The 16,967-nt window shown below is 48.9% G+C and overlaps 1 protein-coding gene and 1 non-coding gene across 3 annotated transcripts in view; both read left to right on the forward strand.

The window, feature by feature from the left end:
• Nucleotides 1-15,497, forward strand: part of TCEA3 (transcription elongation factor A3) — a 37,435-nt gene extending 21,938 nt beyond the window's left edge. Inside the window, exons 6-11 of one of the 2 annotated variants that reach the window (XM_027109785.1) lie at nucleotides 970-1,133; nucleotides 1,305-1,361; nucleotides 4,620-4,774; nucleotides 10,203-10,349; nucleotides 11,993-12,064; nucleotides 14,294-15,497. In XM_027109785.1, the coding sequence (XP_026965586.1) occupies nucleotides 970-1,133; nucleotides 1,305-1,361; nucleotides 4,620-4,774; nucleotides 10,203-10,349; nucleotides 11,993-12,064; nucleotides 14,294-14,302 (604 nt within the window). In that variant the 3' untranslated portion in view covers nucleotides 14,303-15,497. Of the gene's footprint in view, nucleotides 1-969; nucleotides 1,134-1,304; nucleotides 1,441-4,619; nucleotides 4,775-10,202; nucleotides 10,350-11,992; nucleotides 12,065-14,293 lie in introns of those variants that run through there. The other variant, XM_027109786.1, reaches the window with a different exon arrangement.
• TRNAG-CCC (transfer RNA glycine (anticodon CCC)) lies at nucleotides 6,921-6,993 on the forward strand. Its single transcript has one exon. It is a non-coding gene; the product is annotated as a tRNA-Gly (tRNA).
• Nucleotides 15,498-16,967: the final 1,470 nt, after the last annotated feature.

A 16,967-nucleotide genomic window follows, 5' to 3' on the forward strand; every position in this document is an offset into this window, starting at 1 on the left:
AAGCCAAAACCAAAATGGGATCATTCTTAGGCAGTGTATCATAGGAGTCAAGAGCATAGACATTGGAATCAGGTAGATCTAGGTTCAAATCTTAGCGTTGTAACTTTAGGCAGATCTCAGTAGTGTAACTCTGTTTCCTCATCTGCAAATGGGGATGATTTACAGTATCTACTTCCAAGGACTGCTGTGAGGATCAAATTAGAAAATGCTCCTAAAGTGCCTGGCACAGTTCCTGGCACGTGGTTAAAGACAATTCTCTTAAGTGGTGGCAAATTCATTATTCACTGGACTGTAGTGAGGGAACCTCTCTGGTTTGTCCGCTTTATCCTTTGTTCTTAGCACAGTACCTGGAAAACAGGTGCCTAATATTTATTGAATGAGTGAATAGATGGTTCTGTGAGAGCAGATAGAGAGAGCAGCTAGCATGGTGCCTGGATGTTAGAGTTATTGGCATCGTTACACTTTCTGTAACCTCTCAGTAGAGCACAGTGGTTGGCTAAGTGCCTGGGTACCAGAGTTCACCCTCTTGGGTTTCAATTCTGGTTCTACTGGTTTCCAGATATGTCACCTGTCATATTATTTTAAATGCATCTTTAAATGCACCTCTCTAAAATGCACTTTAAAATATAACTCTAAAATGGGGCTACGTATAGTACAGACCTCATGGGGTTGTTAGGAGGATTAAATGAGATGATCCTTGTCAAGTGCCTAAAACAGTACCTTCCGGACGTCCCTGGCCATCCAGTGGTTAAGACTGCACGCTTCCAATTCAGGGGACTCGGGTTCGATCCCTGGTCGGGGAAATAAGGTCCCACATGCTGTGCAGCCAAAAAAAAAAAAAATAGTACTTTCCTCATATGGTTTTTATGAGGATTAAAGGAGATCGTCCATAAAAACATCTAGAATGGTGCTCAGTAAATGCTTTATTCACTTAATGTCAAAATGTCTATTACTGATTTTCATCCTCAGATCAAACAGTGGCAAATCGAAAGCAGAGACTCCCAGAACACCCAGCAGCCCCTCGAGCCCCACCTTTGCCCCCTCTGTCTGCGTCCTGGCGCCCTGCTATCTCACGGGGGACTCTGTCCGGGACAAGTGTGTGGAGATGCTCTCTGCAGCCCTGAAGGCGGACGGTGAGAGGGCCTGGGCCAGGGACGGGGGAGGGAGGCCTTCCCAAGGTCAGGGAGAGGTGGTCTTTCTCAGCACCCTGAAAGTGGTACAGGATGTTAGAGTCCCCTGTCCAAGCAGGCCTCACTGCCAAGGTCATCTCCAGCTGATGTCTGTGTTTCCCGAATCTCTTTTAGACGATTACAAGGACTACGGGGTCAACTGTGACAAGATGGCATCAGAAATCGAAGACCATATCCTTGAGCTGTGCCAGGGCTGTGGGTGCCTGAACTGTCCAGCGGCAGGTCTCCCAAGTACAAGGGATCCAGGACAGTGAGTGGGCAATGGAAGGACTCAGGCATAGGCCCCTGCTCTGCCCCTGAACCTGAGTTCTTAATTCTAGCTAACATCTATTAAGTTTGGCACCTGCTGGCCTTTTGATAAGCTGTTTACGAGCAGTACATCATTTCACGTTGAGAACAATCCCACAAGGTAGGTTCCCTGTGGGATTAATCCCATTTTACAGATGAGGTAACTGAGGCCAAGAGCAGCTAAGTTACATGCCCAAGCTCATACAGTTAATAGTAGTGGCAGAGTTGGGATGATTTGAACCCAGAAAATGTGACTGTAGAACCTGAGGGCTCAGACAGGCTGTGTCTTTTTTTTAAGATTTTTTTTTTTTTTGATGTGGACCATTTTTTGAAGTCTTTGTTGAATTTGTTACAATATTGCTTCTGTTTTATGTTTTGGTTTTTGGCCACGAGACATGTGGGATCTTAACTCCCCAACCAGGGATCGAACCTGCATCCCCTACATTGGAAGGCGAAGTCTTAACCACTGGACCTCCAGGGAAGTCCTCAGGCTGTGTCTTGACGTGCCTGGGTTGTGACATTGTCAATGAGTCGAGACAGAGAGAGAGGACAGCATTCCTTGTGCTCAGCCCTTCCCTCTCTTCCTCCTCTGAAGATAACAGCTCCCATGTTTGACCCCCTAATATGTACCAGGCACTGTGTCCTGGGCAATTGACACTTCCTACCTCTGTTAGTACTTGCAATAATCTCTGTGAGGCAGGGGCTGTTGTTCCCATTTTACAGATGAGGAAACTGAGGCTCAGGAGCTACTGAGTATCAAAGCTGAACTGAAAACCTTGGTCTTTGGATTCCATGTCCTGAGTTCTTCCCTTATGCGCCATGCTTCCACTATCTGAAAGCAGCCTTGTCTAGACAGAGGAGGTGACTACCATGTGATATGGCCGATTGCACCGAAAGATTTTTTTTTTTTGGTCGCACCACACAGCATTCAGGGATCTTAGTCCCCTGACCAGGTATCAAACCCGGGCCCCCTGCAGTGGTAGCGTGGAGTCCTAACCACTGGACCACCGGGGAATTCCCAAGAGTTCTGTCTTGGAGGGGGAATCCCTCCACACTGTGCCCCACTGAATGAATGCATGGAATTCCTTTTACTGGAGACAAAGCTTTGCATATCAAAAAGGTATGGAGGGTGGGAACAGAATCCCCAGGGAACAGGGGTCTGAGTGTCCCATTAGGGCCCTTTTCTGGACTTCTGGGCTCTACCTAGGGGCTCAGCTGGGGTTGGGAAGGTACAGGGGCCATCTCAGAAAACAAACTTCCTGCTTCCATCTCCTGCCTGAGAACCACCCTATTATCTTTCAACATATCTGGGAGTTTCCCTCCACCATCATTTAGTTATTAACCAGCACTTCTTGAGCTAATCTAACACCTCTCCAAGTACATTTTCATAATTTCCAATTAATTCAGTAACACAGAACATGAGGTATCAGAACTCTCAGGAGCTTCATCTTTGTTTTCTCCCAAACAGTTGTCCCTCCAAGCAGGTCCGTCCACCTTCAAGCCCAGTTGAGACAAAGGTGGATGATCCAGTCCATAGTTCCACTGCTGGCCTTCCCTCCTCTGAACGACCCTCTTCTGAAGGACAGGAAATCAAAGCTGCACCAACGCTTTAGCTCTTTGTTCTTAGGTGGTGGGAAGTCAGGGGAAGGATAAATTGGGGGCCTTGAAAGCTCTATGTCCTAAAAAAGATCTGACCTCTTTGGAGCGACCCAGGACTAACATGGCAGCCGTGGGGCTCACATATGCTCGTCTTGGGGATAGGGGCCTATGATCCCTAGGTCTGCACTCCACCTCATCCCCCTCTGTGACCTCAGGAAATGGAGGCAGACTCAGGAAGAGGCTGATGAAAGGATTGCCAGCCCTGCTGTCCCCACATATCAAGCAAATCCCCACCTCCAAGAATCTCAAACACAGATTTTTAAACAAATATTTTGGCTTTCAAGTGCATTAGGGCATATTCTTTCTTTTCATAGTTGTATTGTGCAAACAACAATCAAAGAAAACATAAATAATACCACCTTCCCTCCTGCCAGCTGTGTCCATTCTCCCACATTCCCCACGTTCGAAAAAGCCAGCTGTGTCCATTCTCCCACATTCCCCACGTTCTCTTTCTTGTATATGGTTTTTCCCAGCAAAGGCTTCATCTTCCTGATTCTTCTTAGCTTAGGAGACCAAGAAAATGTGGCTTTGTTCCCTGAGGTCCTCCAGAGGATGGAGAAGGGGCGGGGGGAGGCCTGTCTGGGATGCAGTGTCTGGACAGATAACTCACCGTGGTCGGTGGCCAGGGGCAACTTCCCGCGGGGTGAGTGGAGAGAGCATTATGGTTAGGAGGGGGTCTGGCTTCCAGCCTTGGCTCTGCTGGGAATGTGCCCTGTGACCTTGAGCAAGGGCCTGCACCCTTTCTAAGCCTCATCTTCTTCATCTATTAATGAGCAAAGTAACTCTGACCAGCAATTCCCAAAGTGGGTTCCACGATAGGTATTCCCAGAGAAAAGGGAGGAGGGGCAGGCAGGTGGGTCTATGCTCTAATATGTTGGCAACACCAGAGTAAACAAAACTCAACGATTTCTTTATTGCAATACTGCCTGGAGCCTTAGACACGTGGCCCCTAATCTTATCTTATGTTTTCCTCTGATGGCTGGACTTACAACTTCCAGAGGCCCTTTCAAACTAGAGGCTATCGTCATCACTATCATCTTAGCCCCTCAATGTTGAGCACTTGACATGCCCCAGACACCACGCTAGTGCCTCATGCAGCTTAGCTCACGGAGGAATCCTCATAACAGCCTTTTATTTATAAATAAGGAAGCCAAGGCCCAAAAGAGGTCATGGGACTCACCTGAGGTCACACAAGAGGCTTAGACAAACCCAGGCTGCCCATTCCTGGGGTCCCTGACACCACAGCGCTTGAGATGACCTGCTGTCACCTTGGAGGCTATTTCCTTTCCTTGATATGCAGCTGACCCCAAATGCCCAAGTGAGACCCCCTACTTGGGGAGTCAGAGGCCACAAAGGTGCCTGACCACTTGTAAAAGTCCAAGGAAAGGAAGAGGTGGCCTTGCAGCTCCTCGGCCTTCAGGGCAGGCTCCCCGTCCTTCTGTGCTCCTCTGCAAGTGGCTGGCCGGCCCTTGACTGTGTCACATATCTACCAGGAGCTCAAGAGCACAGATATGAAGTACCGGAACCGCGTGCGCAGCCGCATCAGCAACCTCAAGGATCCCAGGAACCCCGGCCTGAGGCGGAACGTGCTCAGCGGGGCCATCTCCTCTGGGCTTATTGCCAAGATGACGGCAGAGGTGAGAGTCGGGGCCGGGACCTCTGTGTGGTGGGACAAGGGGCCGGGCCCCTCCAGCCTTGCCCAAGTCTGAGAGGCAGTGGCTTGTAATTCAGTGATGAACCAGGGGCTTCCCTAGCTGGACCATCTAAGACTCCCCATCCCTCAGGGCCCCTGGACCATCAGGACAGTGAACACAGCTACCATGTCTTCAGCACTGTGCTAATCGCTTCGGTGTGTTGGCCAGTTCTAGCTTCACACCAACCGAGACAGAAATGTTTATCATCTCCATCTTATAGGTGAGGATACTGAGGCTCAGAGGACTTAAGTGACCTGCCCGTGCACACAGCTAGAAAAGGTCGATGCCAGGAACCAAGCTGTCTGGCCCCGGAGCACCCTCTCCTCCCTGCCTTGTGATCTGCCTCCCTCTTCTGCCTCGTTCAGTCCTATGTCCCATTACTCAGCTCTGGGCCAAAGCCAGAATCGGAGTCCCTGACTCCATGGAGCACAGCCCAAGGTGCGGGGACAGACATGTATACAAATACATATGATACAGAGGTGGTGGCTGCCATGACGGAGCCACCACGGGAACTTACAGGAGGGAAGGATTGACCCAGTTTGAAGGGGTCAGTAAGGGAAGGTAAAGGGAACAAGGCTGTTTGAGGAAGTATGTGCAGTGGTTAGAAGCTCGGGGCCTGGGCCGAACTGCCCGGGTTTGACTTCTGCCTGTGCCACTTAGCTGTGTGATCTTAGACCAGCCACTTAACCCCTTCGTGTCTCAGTTTTCTCATCCGTAAAGTGGAAGTAATAACAGCTATCCCATGAAGGATTGAATGAGTTAACACATGTGAAGTGTTTAGAAGGTTAAGGCAAGTAAAGCCCTCCCAGGAATTAGTATATGTTAGGCCCATTCACTGGCCATTTCATCACAGTGCTATCAAAGAGGAAATATTATCCCCATTTTGTGGATGAGAAAACTGAGGCCACCCTCAGCTCATAAGTGATGATGAGGATTTGATCCCAGATCTGTTTATTTCAGAGTCTCTGTCTTGGAAAGACCTTTGTACACCCTCAGGTATGAGTGGCTCTTTGCTGCCAGAGCTAACTCAGGGGATTCCCTGCGAGCACGTGGCAATGGCACTGCTTAAAGCGCTACTAAATCCAAGCGGCCCAGAGAAGGGGAGGGGAAACGCACCGACGTCCTGGAGTCCGGGTGTGCCTTGGGGTGTCTGGGAACCCTCTGGAACTATTGTCAAGAGTGTGCCTCTGTGTGTTTATGGTGTGCGTGATGTGTATGTATGTGTGGTTTGTGTGATATAGCGTATGTGTGTGTGGTGTCTGTGGTTAGTGTGTGGTGTATGCAGGTGTGTGGTGTGTGTGTTATGTAATATGTACGTGTACATTTTTCTGAGAAGAGGGTTTGCTGCTTTCCTCAAATACCCAAAATTTTACAAAGAGCCCTGGCTTTAGGATAAAATGGGGAACTTGGCACAGGTGGACAGGGATATCTTCTGGCTTAATCGAAAATATATGCTCTTTTTAGGCAAATAACAACATATACCCAGAGTTACACATTGCAACTTGGCTTACAGAGTATTATCCTTCCCTGTGAGGTGAAGCTGTGACTTTGATGGGAATCCAGCCTGCATTTCCTTCTCTCTGGCCCTCACCCTGTGGCTCTGGGGTCCCTCTGCTTCTCTTTGTGTGTGTGTCGTGGGAATGCTATCAAGAGACTGTCTTACAGGCAGTTCGAGAAACATTGGGAAACCAGGCCCCGGAGAGCCAAGAGCAAGGTGTAGGCACAGGTGTGAGCCAAACCCAGCAAGTTCCCAGAAGCTGGAGGCCAGAACAGAGCTGGGTGACTGAATTAGGACAAAGACAGGCCCCAGAAGTCTCAGCAAAGGAACCGGCCAAGTCTGGCCCCATCCAAGGACTATTCACTAGAACAGGGCAAGAGAATCAGGTGATCAACACAGGCCCAAGAAGAGGCTGACCAGGCCAAAGGCAGCAAGCCAGGACTGCATCACACCCTCCACAGGGACTGCCAATGCCAGCCGCTGAGGAGCCCCCTGCCCGCAACCCAGGCAACGGAGGCCCAGGAGCCCTCCTTCCTGGGGTCAACTTTTGCTCTAGGCAGGAAGCTTTTATAAGAAATAGAGGATCGGACTTCCCTGGTGGTCCAGTGGTTAAGACTCTGTGCTCCCAATGCAGGGGGCCCAGGTTCGATCCCTGGTCAGGGAACTAGATCCCGCGTGCTGCAACTAAAAGATCCCACATGCCGCAGCTAAGACTTGGTGCAGCCAAATAAATAAATTTCTTAAAAAAAAAAAAAAAAAGAAAGAAATATAGGACCATTTTTGCTCCAGGAAGAAAAATAACAGGGACTTCCCTGGTGGTCCAGTGGTAAAGAATCCGCCTTCCAATGCAGGGGGTGCAGGTGCGATCCCTGGTCAGGAAACTAAGATTCCACATGCTGCAGAGCAGCTAAGCCCATGCGCCACAACTAGAGAGAAGCCCATGCACCACAACGAGTGCATGATCTCACGTGCCGCAATGAAGATCCCGTGTACCACAACAAAGACCCGACACAGCCAAATAAATAAATATTTTTAAAAAGATGGGGCTTCCCTGGTGGCACAGTGGTTGGGAGTCCGCCTGCCGATGCGGGGGGCACGGGTTCGTGCCCCGGTCTGGGGGGGATCCCACGTGCCGCGGAGCGGCTGGGCCCGTGAGCCATGGCCGCTGAGCCTGCGTGTCCGGAGCCTGTGCTCCGCAGCGGGAGAGGCCACAACAGTGAAAGGCCCGCGTACCGCAAAAAAAAAAAAAAAAAGAAAAAAGAAAAATAATAGCTTGGGGTTGGGCTGCCTGCTGTGCTGTGGCTCAGAGGCCAGAGGCTCCCGTCAGGCAAAGCCTGGGGCAGCTGATGCCTGTGTGAGTGAGTGGACATCCCTCTCTGCCTCCTGTGTCTCCCTAACTCCCTTTTTATGTCTCTTTCCTGGTCCACCTGATTCCCTCATTCTTCCTCCTCTCTTTTTCTCTCAAACCCAGATGATTCAAAGAATGGGGCAGATTCTGAGATACCCGTTAGAGCTGTTGAGTGGACATACTGGCAGCCCACAAGGAGAGGGGTTTTGTTCCCAGAGTCAAAGCCAGTGCCTGGTGTGTCATAAGTACTCAACAAACATTTAGCAAATTCACATTGTACATGACGTGAAGATCCAGTGTCATCTCTACACTTATTTTCCTCATTTTCGATCTTATTTTCTATATTACTGTACTGACCCCGTGTGTCTTTGATGCTGCCTCCTAAATGAGGCAGGAAGAGATAGGTAAATGGATTGGTAAGTGGATAGAGTTCTCCTGATCTCTATTTCTTTTCTTTTTTTTTTAATTGAAGCATAGTTGATTTCCTGTTTATTTCTTAGCTGGCACAGTCTGACCCACAGCCACGTCTCCCACACTCCTCACCTTGACCCACACTGAGTACCCTTCCCCAAACATGTTATTCTTGTCCTCTGATCTCTGGCATCTATTATTCTCTTGTGCCATCCCCCTCAGGAAGTCCTGCTTATCTTCAAGACTGGTGAAGGTGTCAGCTTCTTTAATGAGCCTACCTGCCCCCATATGGGCCTTCCCTACACTTTGTATACCTTTGCTTTAGTACCTCCTACACTATCTTGCAATCTTGCTTAAATGTTTGGCTGTTCTACTAGATTAGCATTACCTGGGGACAGGAACCAAATCAGGTCTGAATCCTTAGGGCTTAGAGGCAGTGGTAGGCTGGAGCCAGCTCCTACCAGCTCAAGAGAGATGATTATGTGTAGCTCTTCCCAACTCTGCATTCAGTTATATCACATTAGTAGCTTGAAAATGGCCACGGTGGGAGTGTTTACAACATGGAAATCGGTAAATGCTACAAATTAGCCACCACTGCAGCCAAAGCCAGTTTACCAGCACACCAGTGCAGTGAAAGGCATTCAAGAAATTGCCATCCAATACATTTTGAATGAATAAATGTATTACGCTCTGGAAAGTCCCCCAACATTAAAGTCAGCTGCTTTTTGCTTATATGGCCTGGGGTTGACTTGTTTTTGTATATACCTCTGCCATTGGTTAGGACCTAGTCCTTGAATTTGACACAGTAGGACATTCGTGTGTGTACTAGGATAACTTGGGGGCACTAATAAAAATGCATATTCCTGGACCTGCCCTTAGAGTTTTGGATTCTAGGAATCTGCATTTTGTCAAGAAACCCAAGTGGTTATAATGTAGCAGTCAGCATACTAAATTCGTTTGACCTTTGTACCAACTCTGTTCTCCACAGTTTAAGGGGTCATGCTAGATGGCAATAATTAAAATGTTTAGCCAGTGCCAAATCCTCTTCAAAAAAAAAAAAAAGTTTCGTTGTTTTTTTTTTTTGGCCGTGCCTCATGGCTTGCGGGATCTTAGTTCCCTGACCGGGGATTGAACCCAGGCCACAGCAGTGAAAGCACTGAATCCTAACCAGTAGCCCACCAGGGAACTCCCCAAATCTTCTTTTAACATTAGCTTCGGGACTTCCCCAGCGGTCCAGTGGCTGGGACTTTGCCTTCCAGTGCAAGGGGTGTGTGTTCCATCCCTGGCTGGGGAGCTGGGATCCCCCATGCCTCTCGGCCGAAAGACCAAAGCATAGAAGCGGAGGCAGTGTTGTGACAGATTCATTAAAGACTTTAGAAATGGTCCACATCAAAAAAGTCTTAAAAAGGAAAAAAATTAGCTTCAGCCATCTTCCTCCCCCCAAACCAACACTAAGTAGAGCTCTCTCCAGTTTGAGTGTCTCCCTCTCTGCTCTCTTCTGGAAGACGTTCGAGGCAAGTCAAATGGCCAGGGGAGGGACAGAAAAGGGGAGGACCTGGATAATGCAGACACTAAGTGCCTACAGTGAGCTGATGAGAGACAGGAGGCTCTGTTCTGTAGGAACTTATAGAAAAAGATATTCCATGATGCAATCACAGGTGAGCAGTTAGTTGTGTGAACCCAGGAGCTTCAGGTCCTGCTTGGGTGGGGTTAACAGCAGTAAGTCATGGAATAGTCGAGACCAAGGTTCCCACCAGGCAGAATGGCGTGGCCGGGCAGGGATCCCAGCTCAGACGGGCAGTGGGTCAAGTCCAGACTGGAAGGACAAGGGGAACATCATAGATCAGGTGGCCAGTAATCAAGTCAGATTAAGCAGGAAGGTACACAAGAGTACCTGAGGAGATGTACACAAGAGTGTTGATCCTGGGGGAAGCTGTTTGCCTTGTACCCTCCTATATGTGCCCTACTGTACTTGGCCCAGTTGGAGCACCCGAGTTTGACCTTCCACCCAAAGGCAGAATGGGGACTCTTCTGATAAAGGCTTTTCCCAGCTGGGACGGGGCCAGGGCTCCTGGGGCTCCCTGGCCCTGAAAGGCAGACTCATTTCTCTCCAGGAAATGGCCAGTGATGAGCTGAGGGAGTTGAGGAACGCCATGACCCAAGAGGCCATCCGTGAGCACCAGATGGCCAAGACAGGCGGCACCACCACTGACCTCTTCCAGTGCAGCAAATGCAAGAAGAAAAACTGCACCTATAACCAGGTATGGGGTGGGGGAGGGGCCAGTGGGGGAGGACGCGACAGGGGCCAGGAGGAGCTTAGGGACAAGCCAGCGGGGAGAAAGGGCTAAAACCCTGGGCTGCAGAGAGAAGGGCAAGTCTTGGTACACCAACATGATACACCTGTGGCTTCTAGAAAAGACGCATGCGGAAGCGCCCAGATCTGAGTCTGTGGGGCTTGGCCGGCGTGTTCTGGCCTGCCCTGAAGCAAGAACAAGAGGGACCAGAACAACTGTACAGTCACAGCTGGTTGGAAGGGAACTCAGCAATAAACCTCTGCTCGCTCACTTTACACACGAGGAAGCCGAGGTCCAGACGGGGACAAGTTTTGCGGCTTTGTCTAAAGTGGCAAAGACAGTGGCAGAGATGTTAATAAACCCAGATCCAGACCCTCCTGCCTGCAATACAGCCAACTTGGTAGTAAAGCCTAAGGGATCTAGCCCCGAGTTGTAAGGTAAGGGCGAAGACCACTGCCCTGGCCTGGGGAGCCGTGGGAGGCCGTGGAGGCCTCTTCTCCGAGACTTAAAAGCTGTTTCCGGGTTGTGTGTGTTGTGCCCTCGGGGCACCAATATTCCTGGATTCTAACGGGTGCTTTGTCACTCTAGAACTCTGTTCATTCCCCCCTCTGCTCTCAAGCAAGATTTATCAGAGCACCTTGCCCTTGGGGATCTGTGGCTACAGCAGAAATAGTGAGCCTTGCCCTTCAGGAGTCTCTTGGAGAATTCTAGTTCAGGAATCTGGAGCTGCGTGTGCAAGTTCCTGCTCCCTTCCAAGCACGTTTCTCTGTGGAGTGACATGCCTCCTGTGCATCGCCTCCCACCAGAAGTCAAATGCCCATTCGCAAAGTTCTCTCTCCACAGAGAGACCCCAGTGGTATCTTTCCTCAGGTGTCATTGCTCTGCAGTGACAAGGCTGTGCTAGGCTGTGTCCTCCTGGCCCACTGCTGGACTCACCCATTAGCAGGGGGACTTCCCCCCACTCCATAGACTCCAGCTGACATGTTCATAGCTGAGTGTCCACAAAGCAACAACTTGCTACATGTCATGGCCATCCAGGGTTGGCTGCAGAAAATCAGAATAGCAATTGTTAAATCTGGAAATACCAGGGATTTGCTGTGGGAAACCTGGTTTCTGCACCTGAATGGTCTGGTTAAGGGGATGAGAAACTAGAAAACAATATTAAATATCCCCAATGATCTTCAAATCCCTTTTCCTCTCTGGGTCTCAGTTCTTCCACCTGTAAAATAAACAACAAACTGGATGATCCCTAAGGTTGCTTCCAGCTCACTCAGTTCTGATCAGAGAGGTACATCCAAGAGGATGTGTTCATTTTTCCAGTAGGAGATGAGTCTTGAAGCAAGAGAAGACACATCAGTTCGGAAGAATCAACAACAAAGAGTGAGAGTGCAAACGTCAGGTTGAGCCAGGGAGATACTGGAAGTGAGCTGATGGAAAACATATGAATACACAATGGAATTCTTAGTGATAAGGGAATTGCCAAAGTGGAGTGGGAGTAATGGTGCCAGCCTCTGGGATTTGGACCTACTTCTACAGACAGTGGGAGCCATAGCAGGTCCTAGAGCAGGAAAGTGACTTCATGAGTGGTCCCTGTTCTCTTTTTCTCTCAGGTGCAGACACGCAGTGCTGATGAGCCCATGACTACCTTTGTCTTATGCAATGAATGTGGCAATCGCTGGAAGGTCTGTATTATCTGTATCTGTATCTTTCTTCCTTCCCTGTCATCCACAGATGCTGCCCACATAAGGAGTAGGATGCCCACAGCCCAAAAGGGGCCTTATACATGGGGGACTTGCCAGCCTCCACAGAGCAGGCCTGCAGAGCTGGAGATAGTGGTGGGTTGTTTTGGGGAGGTGGGGACACTGTACATGTGTATGTGCATGTTTTTTTTTGGAAAGCACCCAGTTGGGGTGGGGACAGCAGCCCGCATTTTATCACAGGAAGGGCAAGTCTGTCATTCGAACACAGATGGAATCAGCCTCCTGGGATCCACAGAGGGGAGGAAAAACAATAGCACTCTGCGTTTGGACCACGCCTCTCTGCAAAGTGGTTCCACAGATGGTCTTTCCTTTGAACCTGGTCACAGCCAGGGATGAGGAGACAGCGTTGCCCCCAGATGCTCCCAGGTCATCCTCCCCTCCTAAAGCAGCTCTGGAAAAGCCTTACATTACCCAAGGCTGTAACCCAGGTGGGCCCCAGCCCCTGCAAAGGCAGCGGTTTTGTTTTCAGGCATGGGAGCCAAGCAAAGACTCCCTTCACAGTGCTCCTTCCTGCCTCGTCTTCTGAAACAACTGAGTGTGGTCACATGGTTAATGTACGGTTACAGTACCATCTGACTTGCATGTGTGCTGTGTAATGTCTGGGCCACTGGGCAGGCTGCAGGTGCTCCTAAAATTCTAAGGTACTTAGCAAGGACTGAGCACGAGACTGGGAGTCAGGAGCCCTAGTTTCAGGTCTCTGCTCTGCCCTACTTGCTGGGTGACCCTGAGCGTGTCACTCTCCTCCCATGGTTGATGTGACGATTATTACATATGCACACACACTTTGCAACAACTAAATGTTCCTTTATAGTATTATTCTCATTTTCAGATGAGGAAATTGAGCTACTAACATGGTTAACAAGCATAAAGTCACAGAGTTTTGAGCACTGAAAGACAGTACTCCACATTCCTGATCGATTGAGTTTTCTACAACTTTATGTAGGGCCTCAACAGCCATGGGGCCTCATAAGAACGGCCATGTATTTTAGGGTAAAAGTCAGACAATTATGTATTTTTCTTTTATTCACTTATTGCGCACTTAGGGATGGGGCCAGTATAATGGCCTGCTGGTTTAGAGCATGGGCTTTGGTATCATGCTCAAATCCTAGCTTTATGACTTACAAGGTGACTTTGCTAAGTGACCTGAACTCTCTAGGTCTGGATTTCCTCATCTATAAAATAAGGGTAGGAATACTTAGCCCACAGAGCTGTTTTGAGGATTGAGAAGGTAATACACATAAAGAATTAACAGGGCCTCTGATAGCTCATGTGGTATCTTTGTCAAATTAGAAAGAAGTGTCCTTGCCTCCATGTAGACACAGCCTTGCACCAGGGTACAGAGCTTGGCAATGAGCAGGGGCTGAGTTTCAGCCCCAACCTGCCCCTTTGGCCAAGCTCTCTTGTGCAGTGGACAAGCAGTACAGCCATACAAAAAAGCCCTGAGCACATACGTGCCTGGTACATAGAAACCACCATTCTTATTATTGTGAGTTTCTTACCTATTAGTATTATGGGAGCTTCAGCAAGTCATTTAACCTGTCTGAATTGCTTCTTTACCTGGGAAAATGGAAGAGTTATGACGGTGCCTATCTCACAGGGTGGCTGTGAGGATGAAATGAGTTAATATACGTTAATGCCGCCTAGCCCAGAGTAAGTGCTCAATCAGTTGTAGCTATTGTGTTACTATTGGGCAAAGCTCCAAACCCAGCTCCTCCTTCCTGATTCCTGGAGAGAAACTGGAATTTGGAAGTTGGAGAGGCAGGTCCCACTAGAGGTGGCAGCTACATGGCTTCTGACAAAATTTTCAGGTAGTGTCCATTGCCATGTGGGAGACCTAAAGTCTAACCAAGCTATTAGTAATAATCACGGTGTTATTTCTGACCATAAACTGAGAGCCTACTGCATGTCCGCCATCGAATTTCCATTCATTACTTGATATGCTTTTCTGCATTGATCGGCGTTATGATCCCACTATGCAGATGAGTGATTTGCTCGGGGTCACACCGCTAATAATGGCAGAGCTGGGATCTGGACTCTGGTCTGTGTGGCTCCAGACCCCACCTTCCTTTTCATGTCCCTCCACCTGCCTCTAGCCTCCCTGAGTCACGGCAAAGAAAGTTCTAAAACACTGTTGCCTTTTTGGTTTTGTAGTTCTGCTGACAGAACCACCAGCCAGGATTTCAGTGAACAAGGTGAGGAAGAACAAAGAGAAAGCACTAAGCCATCGTAACTGGAGAAAAATAAAAATTAAAACGAAGAAAAGTACTTAACTCTGAATGGGGCATTAGGGATCAGAGGGAGAATTCTTTTACAAATTAATAATCAGTTATTAATAGTGATTGACTAATAGGGGGAGGCTAATTGGGGTACAATGCTTAGTCCGTGTTGACAGACCTCTTGTAGAAACTCAGAGCCTCAGAGCTGAGGTGCCATATCTTTGACAGTGACTGGTAGACCTTTGCTTTGAGTCCCTTCCTTCACATCTGAACCTCTTGGCCATTTCTGAGTTGAAAACTACCAGACCGACTCAAATCTTACCCACCCCACCATGAATCACACGTGCAGAACAGTTGGCACATGGTTTGGCTTAGGCAGATATGACTTCCACATCGTGTAGAAAGATTTCTTCCCCACTCCTCATCTCTTCCCAGACTCTCTGCTATTCCCTGTTCCTAGCTTGTTTGGGGGCCTTTGAGGACTCCAGACCTGGTCCCTCTAGGCAGGGGACACATCATCTTGAGCTGAGGGTTTCTGAGTGAAGTGTACAGTGGTGCCCAAGTTTGGTGGCCCCTGGGAGGTCCTGAGCCTTGGAACCCATCCAGGCCCAGGCAATGCGTTCCTCACAGCTCTATTGTGGCCCGAGCTACAGAGGAAGTCTGCAGTGCACAAGGGCCCTTGTTGTGTTTCTCCCGTGATGAAATTGGCTTGCTTTTTAAGCTGATAGGAATTTTAGGCAAATCTGGAACCTTCTGGAAAAGACTTGGGGGCAGGTCTGGTGGATCTGTCCTGGGTCTCAGTCACTGACTGTCCGTGGCCTTCCAGCAGCCCCAGGCTGAGGCTCCTGGACCGTGTTTTCTAAAATAACTAACGCATAAGAGCTTGTGAACTCCTGGGAGCTTGGGCAAGTCACTTAACCTCTCTGAGCCATTTCCTTACCCATCAAAAATGGGAGTGGTACTAGTGCCTGCTTCATAGAGTTTCCACGTGCCTTGGTTCACACTTAGGGTAGCTGTTGGGGTAACTTCAGCCCAAGTTTCTTACGTGCCCTGGCGGAATTGGTTATCACCTTCCTCCTTCTACCCAAGTGCCTCCTCCTGTAGATGAAGCCTGTAAATAAACTGTGTACAGAAACCTGCCACCATCTCCAGGTTTTCAGCGGTCAGATTTGGGGTGGGTCCTTTGGAAGGACTGAAAATCCTCTCACAGAAGATACAATACACACAGCTCATAAATGGCAGATCCAGGACGGAAACCCAGGTCTCCTGCTTCCTGTCATTGTGCTTTATGCTCTGAGAAATCCAGGGCCATACACAGTGCTCGGCCTCTACCTTCCAGGAGCTCCCAGCCTGGCAGGGGAAGAAGCCACAGGTAGAGACTTCCACACCAGATGGGCTGTGATAAAGCCTGAGGTATGAATATTACCCACAGAAGTGTAGAAGGGTGTTGCTTAGATACCCAGGTGCTTTTTAAACTGTAATATAGGTGGGAATCCCCTGGGGATCACGTTAAAACGCAGATTCTGATTCAGTGGGTCTGGGGTGGGGCCTGAGATTTTCTTCTTTTCTAACGAGCGCCCAGGTGATGCCAATGCAGCTGGTCCACAGACCACACTTGAGGAGTACTGGCTGAGACATCCAGATTTTTCTCTGCATTATCTAATCCTCCATCCAAACGTCTAGAAATCAAAAGCAGAACAAAATAGCAACCACTATTAATATAATAATATCAATAAATGTTACTTTTGGGCTTTTTAAATATGCCACCCTGGGGCGATCTTCAGTAGTCACAGTCTAAATGTCCATTGTGCTCCCGGTGTCACAAGGATTTACAGCATAGGAAAAAATACAAAACTCAATAACCTTACTGTTTACAAAGGAGATGAGTCAGATTAAACAGCAGAAGAACAAGTCGGCTCCAGTTCGCACATCTATACAGTACACATCTACATTCGCAAAAGGACACAGAAAAGCATGAATAGGCCTCAGACTGTGTTCATCAGCAGGCGTCAATACCCTCCCCACTGGTCTTCCTGTGTCCACCCAGGACCCCCTCCAGTTCATGCTCTCCACTGCGCTGGCCAGAATAGGCTTTTCAAAATTGCAAGTCTGATCATGTTACAGCCCCTGCCCCACCACTCCACCACCCCCATTTGCAACCTTCCATTTTTTCCCTGCTACTCTTGGCAGGGCCTATAAGGCCCTGCAGGGCTGGCCTCTGCCTCTCCCCGACACTTTGTGCTCCAGCCACACTGGCCGTGCTGTGTTCCTCCTCGTCACACAGGCTTTGCACATGCTGTTGGCCAGAATACATGGTTTAACCCCATCGCCTCCCTAATATCAAAGATGAAGAGGAAAAAAAAACGATGAAGAGGGTGCGAGCTTCAAGGGAGTTAGTGTTAACTCTACCTCCCTGAAAGGCTTCCTAGAGGGAGGGAGATTGCTGCTACCTTACAGGAGGAAAAAGACGACATTAGGTGAAACAGAGAAGCAACGTGGCTGGGATGGAGGAAGGAAGGTCTCACCAGGAATGTTAGGGCCAAATGACCTTGAAAACCAGAGTCAAGATCCTATGACCATGTATATGTATAACTGATTCACTTTGTTAT

The sequence above is a fragment of the Aethalodelphis obliquidens genome, unplaced genomic scaffold (assembly GCF_003676395.1).
Source record: "Aethalodelphis obliquidens isolate GAN/ISIS:26980383/991018 unplaced genomic scaffold, ASM367639v1 scaffold9, whole genome shotgun sequence".
Classification (NCBI taxonomy): Eukaryota; Metazoa; Chordata; class Mammalia; order Artiodactyla; family Delphinidae; genus Aethalodelphis; species Aethalodelphis obliquidens.